The sequence below is a fragment of the Macrotis lagotis genome, chromosome 2 (genome assembly GCF_037893015.1).
Source record: "Macrotis lagotis isolate mMagLag1 chromosome 2, bilby.v1.9.chrom.fasta, whole genome shotgun sequence".
Taxonomy (NCBI): domain Eukaryota; kingdom Metazoa; phylum Chordata; class Mammalia; order Peramelemorphia; family Peramelidae; genus Macrotis; species Macrotis lagotis.
Genome location: NC_133659.1, coordinates 8,285,676 through 8,297,852, shown reverse-complemented (window position 1 = coordinate 8,297,852; position 12,177 = coordinate 8,285,676). Strand labels below are relative to the sequence as shown.

Genomic DNA, 12,177 nt, shown 5'->3' with positions numbered 1-12,177 from the left:
CCCAGACAAAATCCCCAAATGTTCTCTGCCTCCATCTGCAGCCCACCAACCCAAAGAACTCCCCCACCAACAGCTCTCACCTCATGATGGATTCGCTGGTAAACTCTCTGTTCATTATCTAACACTACAAACGACTCAGAGGGTGCTGCATCACCACTGAAAATGAAGCTCAAGTCCCCTCGTTGGCACTTCATGTCAGTAAAGTCTATGAGAGTTGTGTCAAGCCTGTGGAAAACAAACTCATTAATTAAATTCTGGAAGACATCGTATGCACATAATTCCCAATAAAACAATTTTATTAAAATCTAAAATGGCCAAATTTGATAATACAATTCATTAGATAAATTCATAATGTTTTATTTAAAGGACACTTCTTGACTATATTCTTCCAGATCATAAAATGTCGACTGGCACATGGGCTCAGGAAGAAGCCCCTGGCAATCATAGCCTTGCTGGTTGCTGGCTCTCTAGATATCAATCTGCTTACTTGTCAAAGGAGGAGGTGACTGCGCCAGAAGACTCAACTGCTAAGATCTCTTTTGCTCTAAGCCAAGAATCTAGGATTTTTTAAGATTTATTCTTTAGGATATTGGTGCCATCAGTGGTATTCGATCCTAAACAAACATTTACTGAAGGATTATTATACATCAAGCATTGTGAAATTTGTTCTACTAATTTATTTCATCAACACTGACAAAATGTTAATTGTGTTATAGTCAATTTAATGATTTCCCTTCTTGTGCCTTTGCTAGTTATAGAAGTTGCTCCTAGTTCCAAAATATAGTTAACTTCTATTTGATACCAAAATAGGTTTTAAAATTCTCTCACAAAGTCATTTTATCAACAATGACTGTGAAGATTTTCCTTTCAATATTTTATGGAAAAGCCTAAAAGCTAACAATTTCTTCTTCAAGTCCCTGCCTCTCATCACCTTCTCCCCACTCCCTACCCCAATGGGATGGGAGTCCCAAAAGAACTAGAATGGGACCTTTTTGAAACTTTGATACCCAGCTAAGTCCGGAACTTTGAAAACAAGACAGTTCTTGTTTTACATAAATTTGCATTACTCTGAAAGCATGAGGAGAGGTACAAATGCATATATGACAAGAGCCTGGAGTTCACTCCCAACTTTCATGATTTGCCCAAGATGAAATGTTGGCAGAAGTGAGTAAAAAGACTGTCAAATGAGCATAAGAAATGGAGACAGAAGTGGAAGAGCCAACTGAGTCTCCTGGAAAAGAACCCTAAATGACTGAGCTGCAGCTGCCAAGACTTCACAAGGAGCAAGGAAAGCTTTAGAATCCAGGGTCAAACCAGAAAAGGTTGATAAGGCAATTTGTCATCTGGGTGAATTCTTTTTGTGTTGAAAATAATGGATCCAATATTTTGATATTTCCAAAAGCTCAAAGACTAGTGGCGCTATTGTCAGTGTGAGGGCCAATGACCTGCCCAGACAAGGCTGTGCCCACTTTAGCGTAAGTCTGTTGCTTATCACCTTTCATGACCTGTGTAGAGACGCTGTTTGGCGCTAAGGAAGTGGGGTGGGTGGGGAAAGGAGGGTCTCCTGAGTATTGCGCCAGGAAAGCTACAACTGGTGTTCAGGAAGCACACTTGGGTTCACAAAAGTGCAATCATCAGGAGCCTGAGGAGGTCAAGTGATATTAACAAGTGGGTGTCACTTCATGGATGATAAATCAAGGCAGACCAGACAGGTGAGACCCACAGGGCCAACTCCAGTCTTCCTGCTGCCAGCCCTCAGACAGCACAAGTTTTTGTAAAAGAAGAATCCCTTTCCTTAAGCTATCAAAAGGTGGAAATGGACATCATTTCTTTTAAAAATATTCAGGGACAAAATTGTTCTAAAATCACAAGAAATCAACCATCCATTACCTTTAAAAGGTATTCACAGGCAAAAATATTTAAACCACAATGAATTTCTAATTTAGAAACTTTATAAAATGAATAATTTCATGGCATTCAACACTGAGGTGATTTTTTAAAAAGCTCATATGACACAATTTATAAGGATGGCTACCCTACTATATTTTTGAAACAAGAAAACATTCACTTTACCAATTCAAGGCAAACTAAACTGTAATAACTATTCTAAATGATAAAACTGAAACTCATTTTCAGTAAAATGACACTCTACCAGACTCCATCTATATCCCGTTCCCAGAAGTTACCTACAACGTCCATCCAATTATTTTAAAACTAAATCTGTACCAGAAAGGAAAATAAAAGTACAATTTGGGTCAGAAATAGGCAGAGTTTTCCACACTTCAATAAAAAAAAAGCAAAGCAACTCACCTGATATTGATACCTTGTTTGTATATTTTACATGCATCAGAAGGCAGAATTCGGGAAAGTAAAGGCACTATATTTGGAACAGAAAAGATTAAATAATTAATGCATTGAGAAAACTAATAAGCAAAAACTCATGCAAGTATAAAAACAGCAAAGCTAAGATTTCATAATTCTCCAAAAGTTTTCTAATAACTTTTAAAAGAGATCATGTTTAAAGCTAATTTGTTTTAAGGTTAAACAGAACCCATCAAAGTACTCTCAAGCATTTTCAGCAAACTAGTAACTAACTAATCTAGAACCAGAGAGGATACTGCATCTGATATTTCGATAAGTGAACTCCAAGCTCCTGCCTGAGACCCCAAGACCCAGGCCCAGATCTAAGCTCAGGGTGTAAGGGAGGTGAGGAGGAGTGGAAGAAAAGAGGGGAAAGCAGCAGTTCCTGAGGCCAAGAGATGTGTCTAGAGACTGGTCATAGGCAGGCCAGGAGCTTCCTGGACCATGAGGGCTAGCTCTCAGGTTCAAGACCCCACACTCCCTCCAACTCCACCAGTACATAATGAGCTCTTTCTGAAGAGTCTGAAGGCTTAAAGAGAGGCTTCCTTTGGGCCTGTGGCAGAATACAGTCGGCTCCTTCCCCAGGGGCACCTATGACATCCAGGCCCAAGACTCACACTTGGGGATCGGAATCCTGAACACTGGGGCATCCTGGACAGCCTATGGACCCTTCTCATAATGACTGATGGTGCCTATGTTCTTAATAGAAGGAAATGGTAAGTTTCAATTGAAAGATGCTGAAAATAGATACAAGTTTTCCCCTCATTAATTTTCAGATTTCCCTTAAAAGCTATCCATAGATCCTTAAGGATTAAGAACCCCTTTTATAAGCTAGTTATATTTTGGGGAATATGATTTTAATTGTGGTAGATCTAAATCCAGATAGTTGCTTATAATGAAATCCTCCACAGAGAAATGGGGACAAAGGAAATGCTAAAGGTGGTGATGAAATTTTTGTATTATGTACAGTACCTATTTTAGATATTTCATAAAGTCTAATATATGAAATTTGGTTAGGAAGAATTTAGAGATCATCCAAATGTTTAACTGGGAAAAAATGCTGGTTTAACCCTACATGAGGTCTAGGCATTTGGTAGTTGGTCATTGGGGTCATTCTAGACTTCTCAAAGTTAAAGGTTTTAAACAGGAAATAGTAGTTGCCCTTATCTGTGTAGATAAAATTCTTCCTTTCTCAAAATAACGGAGTCAAAAAGGTAGTAACTGTAGGCACAGCGGGTGATGGGCTCTTCCTTTCTTCTTTTCAATTTGTATTAACACATGCTCTTTCTCTGTGTCTTTGGTGCTATGTGAAGCAAAGGATAACTCAAAGAGATGCCATCATTAAATTCCATGATACTTTCAAATATATTAAATTTACTGACATAATTAGAAAAATAATGGTGCAAAATAAATTCTAACATCTCCCATCTGAAGCATATCTGGCAGAGCTTCACTCCTCAACAAACAGAAACTTCAATAGCGTCAAGTAAAAGTAAACTTCATATGGAAGTTAATAACATATTTGAATGACTATCAGTTTGGTTTTCACCAAGAATTGAGTAGTAGATGGAAATATTTTTCCAACAGTGCATTTTTGCGGGCTCATTTAAAGGTTATGCTTGTTAGAATCTGCCCACAAAACCTGGAACAATTCAATTATAAGAGGCAGTAACAATAAATTTATCTTGTTAAAAATAATTACAGATAGAATGATTTTTTAACTCTTTGGCATAAGAAGCTCAATTAGACACCATAACCCAAAGAGAAAGAACAATGGATGAGTCAGAACCAGTGGGTTCAATTTTGGTCCACCATTTTATTTAACCAGGGCCTACTTCCTCATCTATAAAATAGAAATAGCCATTTTTGACCCAATCACCTCCCAGAGTTGTCATAGAGGTGAAAGAATTCTGAAAGCTGAGATATACAATATAAATGAAATAAACTGCAGAAAGAAAAAGGGCAAAAAGATTAAGCAACTATAAATAAGATTTTAGAACACAGAATTAACAGAATTAAAATTTGGTGATCTCAAAGAATTACACATCTGCCACCAATTTTGTTGTTTTAAAAGGTTGGGGGAAAAAGAGAAAAAGAAGAATCAGAGAGGAAAAACAAAAACAGTAACCTGGTCATGACAGTCATCTTTTTAAACACTAGCTAAACGTCTAAGCACAATGCTCTGCAATCTTCAACAAGTGATAAATATTATCATAAAACTTTAGACTATGATACTTTGCAAAATGGTAATTTTGCCACAGACTTCCAATTTACCTAGTATTTCCTTCCTTTAAAGCAGAATCTCTTAAGATACAACCCCTTAGCAAGGTTCACATCTGTCCAGGAGGATGAAGCAAAGACCTGCTACTGAAGAAGGCCAAAATGGTTAAGTTCTCTGCTTAGACCAAAGAATAAAGAAACCTGCATCAGTAGCACGGATTGTTACTGTCATGAAAAAACAGACCTTATTCAAAACACAGATTATGAAGGAAGGAAGCCATCCATAAAGTAGCTACTACAAGCAAAGCCTGGTCCTAAGCAGGGACCCCCCCCCCCCGCTCCCCTGAAGCTCCCAGATGTCAGATGGAGAGGAAGGAAGGAGAGAAGCAGCTGTTTTCTCCTGCACCAGGCTGTGTTGGGCACATCACAACTATCAGTATAGTTGGTCCTCTACAACCATGCAAAAGCCATGCTATTATTCTTCCCATTTTACAGAAGAGAAAACTGAGGTAAAGGGTCACATGGCTAGGAAGTGCCTGAGGCCAGATTTGAACTTGGGTCTTCTTGCCTAACGCTATGTCCCCTCACATTCCAAAGGATGGAAAGTCTTTAAAGGGCAATGGGAAAGCAGATGATCACCTCTTCTCACCTCTGGGGTCTTGGTTGCTACATCTGTAGCCCCTGCAGGGGGACTCTTCCAGAGATTCCCTTGGTTCTTGGTATTCAGGGTCCTGGGGCATCTCCATCAGGATCTGAGGGGACATGGTGGTCCTGAGAGTACTATTAGGACTGACCCTTGTCTCTCCCTCCGGGTGAGATTGCAATTCTTCATAATCATTATGAATTCTTTAAATCAAAGAACTTAGCCTCCAAAGATGGATGGATGACATCTCCTCCTCCCTAATCCCTTGTAAAGGTAGGGAGATTCAGGAGGGTGGGGATACTATTTCCCCCATAACTTTCATTCTTTCCCTGAAAATTAAACTTTATAGTAAATAATTTTAAAAAAACAAGAAAAAATTCAGCAAAATTAATTATACATTGAAAATAATCTGATAGTATAATTAGTTTTGCTGAATTTCTTTTTTTTAAATTATTTACTGTAAGGTTTCTTTCTCAGGTAAAGAATGAAGGTTATGGGGGAAACTGAGGTGATGTAATAACAAAAAAAATCTCAATAAAAAGCCTACCATCGTATTTGAAAAAAGGTTAGCTAAAAGTGATTATCTCAGCTTTAGAGCTGTAAAGGACTCAAGGTCGTCTGGATCAGCCTTTTTAGTTTAGAAATGAAAAGTCCCTGAGGAGAGGGTGACTTGTCCAAGGTCACAGAAGTAAGGAGCGATCTCATTCTCCCAGGTCATTCAGGCCGGCTCAGCGCCAGGTTCCGGCCATCATGACACTTTTTGTTTCTTCAAAATCTCCACACACACATAAACCCTCTGGATATACAATGCTATTACTCTCCATGAGAGGTTGGAATCCAGGACACTAGGTTCCTATCCTGCAGCTTTGTCACTCACTACCTGGAAAGGCAAGGGGAAAGAGGCAGACCACCCAGCCTGTGTCTTTCAGGGCAAGAGGAAGAGAGAAGGAAATTCAGCAAGTGGTTGGGGGAGGGAGAGAGAAGAAAATGAGACAAGGGTGTTCCAAATAGCTAAGGGGCCAAAGGGAGGTCAAAGGAAAGGACTGGATGAGGGAAGAGCAAAGACAGTTGTTCCAGATCACAGACTCCCCTTCATCTTGGTTTTGTTCAATTTATTGAAAGGAGAGAGACCTTCAAACTGGGAGGCCCAAGACAATCTGCACCAGGCTCAGTTGATGTAATGAGTTTTAAGTCCAGAAGATGACATCTCACTATGTCAAAAAGCACAAAGACAAAGCCATCTTCAGATGGGAAGGCTGAGTCACCATCAAAGCATCACAAAGCATGGCAGAGATGACATAGGCCCAGAAACAGCCTAGTGTCTTGATTTCTAAGAGGGAAAAGTTGATTCTTTAAACTGGAGATCAGTCAAGTGGGCTTTGTCACACAGAAAATGCTAGAATGTGTTATTTTTTTTTTAAGTTTTTTGCAAGGCAAACGGGGTTAAGTGGCTTGTCTGAGAACGGATTTGAACCCAGGTACTCCTGACTCCAGGGCCAGTGCTTTATCCACTACGCCACCTAGCCACCCCTAGAATGCGTTATTAAAGACTTGTTAACACTAGAATCAATCAAAGCATGGTCAATAGTCTAGTTCCTCCAGACTAATCTTTCCCTCCATGTAGGGGACACTCAATGACACCCACACTCACATTCTAATGTGTTTAACAAAATCTATCACTTTAGGAGCAAATACAATCAGGCCTAGATGGGCCCAGTAACAAGGACAAACTTAAACAACATATTTTTTGGTATTGCTACTGATGGATAAGGAGATTCAAAAAAGAAAAGGTCAGAGGGGACTACAGAGAGAAGCCTAGTGCTACAGTACAGATGTAGAAGTTTTGAGTGATATACTGAGGAATGAGTTATTAGACTCCTCTGTTATTCCAATCGAACTTATCAGTTCAGTGTGTAGAGGTAATGACTTTTAGCAACTACTAATTTATCTAGCAATATACCTTTAGTCAGTCTCACTAACTACTATTAGGATAAGAATTACTTATATTAAAATATTTTTTCTATAACTGATATCGAGGGATAATCAGATAAGATAGATTCTTATAACAGGCCTCAAACTTTAAACTATAAGCTAGGTTCACTAACCTGTTAGAAGGTTCACTAGCCTATCTGCTAAGAGAGCAGAGCAGCCTTGACCCAAGTGTGGTAAGCTGACACTGTGTCGAAGCTGTTGGCAATCGAGTCCTACTCACGAGCTGCTCAAAGGTGGAAGGGCTGAGAGGAAAGGCTGTATTGACCATTACTCCATCAAGAATTAGGTTACGGCTTGGACGGTTGTTGCACTCTGATGCCAGACATCATAAGCTGTATCCACTTGGCATGGATGAGATGCTGTGGGGCTCACTGACAGAGGAGGAATTCAACCATCTCAAAGATTCCATTGGGCCATGGGGTGGAACAATTCTGGTAAAAGCAAGGGAGAAGGATGCCTTGCACAGCATTACCCTCACTCTAATAAACAGCACTGTGCAATTCAGGCCATCATCTGCTTGGTTGGTGTGGTCCTCTTTCAAACAGAGGACTAGTAGTAGTAGCAGCAGCAAGCAGCAGTAGTAGCAATTAGTAGTAGCAGTAGTAGCCTAACCACAAGAATGCTGTCCAGGGGACCTCTACCCTTTTGGATGTCAAGTGACCAATACAGAGTGGGATGGGATGTCTTGACATGATGTGGAAAGTCTCTCCACCTATTTTTGTATCTGTGGACCACCATCTTACCCAGCATGAACTGGGCCAATCTTAGGCTCTCTTAATCTTGCCCGGGCTATGATACCCCATGCTGAGCCCCACTTCTGGCCCTGGTGGAAAGTCATAAGCAAGATCGCCCCATCAAGAAGACTTTGTGCTTCACTGCACTTCTGAGTGTCTGGGGATCAAGCCCTATAAAGAAAGGTGCTAGGGAAATGGGACTTCCCTCACAATGAGTGAGACTAGAGGTTCCAGTCACTGAAGGGGTCAAGTCTCTCTACTGAGTGGTTATAGGCTCAGGGCTGTCTCTCAATGGTTCTTCTTGCAGATTGGATAATTTTGATCCACCATACAATATATTTCTGCCCACTTTGAAATTCTATGATCCTTCACACGGACCAGATGCTAACAAGGTATAAACCAAACTGACTAAAGAAGGTTTCTACTGCTGCAAAGGCTCTTTACTTGGGCAGGGTTTGAAATTCAAGTCTTATATTTAAATTGAAATTAAAAAAGGATGGAGGCTAAAATATTAATTCAAATGAAATGGATTTATGCATTAGGAGAACTATAGCTTCATTAGGTTTCAAAAAAAAATCACAAAGCGCCAAAAGAGCTCATGTGAATTGAGGCTTCATTAAGAGAAGTAGAGTGTCAGAAGAAGGGAGGTCAGGACCCCTTGATTGTCCCCAGTCATCCAAAGACTTCAGTATAGTTCAAGGTGGGCTAGTTTACAAAAACATAGCTGGGTAGTGCAGTGGATAGTGCATTGGCCTTAGAGTCAGGAGGACCTGGCTTCAAATCCAGCTTCAGACACATGATAGTGCTAGCTATGTGACCTTGGACAAGTCACTTTCCCCTAACTGCCTCACATCCAAGGTCATCTCCAGTCACCTTGATTCACAATGCACCACTGGACACAGATGGCTCTGGAGGATAGAGAGAGAGAGAGGGAGGCTGGTGATGTAGCACAGCCCACTCACTCCAGTCCAGGTCAGGTGAATCATCTCCCTGATGTCATGGTCCTCTTTGAGAATGAAGGACAAACGTAAACATCTTACATCGATAAAGAGGAAGCTGTTCAGAGGAGGATAAGGCAACAAAACAAGACCACTGGAAGACTGCTCAAAGGGCTGAAGAAACCTGTAAGATATGTCTTCAATATATTTGGCAGGCTGTCATGTGAAGAAATCAACTTACCATGGAAGGAACACCCTGGACCAGAAACACACTGGCAAGATCAAACTGAGAGAGGCTGGGGGATGGAATACCCCAGAGATGAAGGGAACAAAGATAAAGGGGAGGGAATTTTAAAGCAAGAAGGAATGGCTAGACCCTTGATGGAAAAATGAGATTTTGGTATATACATGACTTCACATTTAATATTTTACAGGGGAAAAAATATTACTCCCACCACTCACAGAATTCCCATTCACATCATCTGGATCATTCAAGTCCCCCAGAACAGGGTGAGGAATGCACTGTCGTAATGCCCAAAAATAATCAAAGTCAGGCCAAGATGATCCCATTAGAGCTCCTTCTGGGACAATCTACCCAGATCTCTCCAGCTGGCATCTTCCCTATGTAGTTCATCTAACTTCATCTTCAGAAACACCCACCTGACTCCTGTTAATACCTAATTGGCTTTGTCTCCCAAAATCTGTCTTTTAAAAAATCTTTGTGCAGTCTGTAATTGCATTCTTAATAAGACATGGGTGGCACAGAGTTCACCATATTGTATCTGGAGCTGGAGGTTTTCTTTCTCAAACAATCAGAAAACTATTCAACTTGCCTGGAAAGACACAGTCCTATTACTATCAAATATAATTATGGGGGTTCAGATTTATTTATTCTCTCCACAGAGGGAAAGAGGTCTAAGGAAAGTGCAAGGAAATGACAAGCCTGCCTTTCAAACTCCTTCAGGCTGCCCCCATAATGAGCTCTCATAGTCTAAGAAGACCAAAAGCTCTGGCTAACCCAGCTGGCAGGAAAAAAAGTTTTGTTTAATTTAGTTAACATCTAATTATATATCTCATAAATAGGGTCTTATTAGGAAACAATCTTTATTAAGCTAACATCATTTTTCAAGGTACTTTTATGTCAAATTAGTCCAAGGTCCATGCTGGTTGTGTAGAAACCTTGCGGGTGGGGAGGAAACTTTCCCAAGAAAAATTGGAAAAGTCTTTTCTAGTCAAGGGTGGACAAAAGCACTGTGTGGCTAAGTTGGCAGTGAGAGCAGCTCAAGATTGAAGGAAAAGCATCAAACTGATTTTCAAGCTTTTTAGATTCTTTTAACACTATTTACATATCTTTATTAAACACAGAAAATAATTACATTTGAGTTTTTTAATAAAGTTATATCTCAACTAGGGGAGAAAACAAAAAAGTTTTATTCTCTCTCTCTCCCCACCCCCTCATGTCCTCCACCACTGTATACAATCACAGAACCTTATAGTATCACAAATTTTTCTAAAAATGGTTTCAGATTAAAAAATATATTCATATAAAATGTTTACTTTGGTTCTGAAATACGGTTTTTGAATATCTGAGAACGATCACATTAAAAGACTGGCATGCCTATCTACAAAGAGAGCAGATTCAACCTACTGAAGGCAGATGCCAAGTCACAGACATCTGTATTCCACTATGAATCATATTTACCTTTTTAACTCTTTTGAAGTCAACAGCAGGATGTTTTCACATCTTAAAATTCATATGATAAAATACTCAAATGCTCAAGCATTCAAGAATGCTTCAGACAATACATTAAAGTCCATTTTGTAATTTAGGACTTCATGACTTAGGAAAAGAAACTTAAAATCAGGAATGTATTTTTTTTCAAGGTAACCAGATCATTTTTTAAGGCAGGTTAATTACTTTTACTAAGCTATGCCCACATATTATATGTGAAAATGTTTCATGATTAAAAATAAGGCAAACTATAAACTATATATAAATATAAACTATATATATATATATATACGTGTGTGTGTATATATATTATATATATGTATATGTGTGTGTGTGTGTGTGTGTGTGTGTGTGTGTGTGTATATATATATATATATACACACACCCCCTCTTAATTGACAGGATTTATCATACAAACACCAGAGGAATAGTCATTTCATTTACTCTTTAGAATCATGAACTATAAAATGATGAAAAATTGCACTACTGTAATTACTATCAATGATTTCATTATGATTTGATATAAAGGTTTAGTCTGAATTTGTTTTTTCATCTTTGAAATGAGAAGTGACTAATCTTAATGTTGAAAAATATGAATACAGAACACCTTATAAACATGAAAGATTTTTAGAACTCAATTAGGTAGCCTATTATTAAATTGAATGTGAGATAGAAAGGAAATGAGATAGAAAGGAAATCAGTAATAAAGGAAGCAAGATATATGATCAAAGGATGAAAAAATGTGGATACTGTTAAATCATGTTAACCAATTCTTTCTCACATTCTAACAACTTTTTCACATTCCAATATGCTTCAGACACTACAAACTTCTTATAAATAACAGTGGAGGTAACTCAACTTTTCAAAGAATAATGGAACTGACTATTCAAGCACACCTGTAAAGCTCTTAAAACCATTCACATGCACAATTTATTGTGATGGAAATTACTCAGTGGAACTTCATTTCAGTGTCATATTTGTTATGCTGATAAGGTCTTTGAAAAATCACTTTGGCATTTGCAAGTCTGCATCCATAACCACTTTAAAAATAAAATATAGCATACTTCTTACCCCAGCTTTGAAAATCCCAGTGAAGCTCTAGATAAAAGTCACCTAGCTGAGAAATGAAATATTATTAGTTACTAAAGGTACATCAAGTAACAGCTCTTTAATTTGATTAATATTATTCTTTTAAAATACTTTTTCAATTGAAGAGAAAAAAGTAGTAAAATGAGAATTAATCTCAAATATTTAGAGCTTAGAAAACATTACTTTGTCAACTTTAAAACTTAAACACCTCAGAACATGTATTTTTACTATATTACAGAAACATTTTAACTAAATATAAAAAAGAACTAAAATAAGACAAATGGAACTTTTCTTATTGATGTAATTTTTCATCAGTGTTACCTGCTTACAATGATGCACACCAAAAGCAAAAAAACAGAAACAAAAACAAAAAACTCTGAAATTTTCATAAAGCTATAAATGATCGTGAAAAGAAAACTAAATGCAAACCATTTGACACTAATAATAAGGAGGAAAATCAAATGCTAA

General features: G+C 38.4%; 1 protein-coding gene across 1 annotated transcript in view; it reads right to left on the bottom strand.

Annotated features, from left to right (window-relative positions):
• The window catches only part of ANKRD13C (ankyrin repeat domain 13C), a 52,855-nt gene that overhangs the window by 16,072 nt on the left and 24,606 nt on the right, over window positions 1-12,177 (bottom strand). Inside the window, exons 5-7 of the mRNA XM_074221194.1 lie at window positions 11,692-11,737; window positions 2,311-2,377; window positions 81-225 (exon numbers count right to left, since the gene is read on the bottom strand). Coding sequence (XP_074077295.1) covers window positions 81-225; window positions 2,311-2,377; window positions 11,692-11,737 — 258 coding nt within the window. The remainder of the gene's footprint in view (window positions 1-80; window positions 226-2,310; window positions 2,378-11,691; window positions 11,738-12,177) is intronic.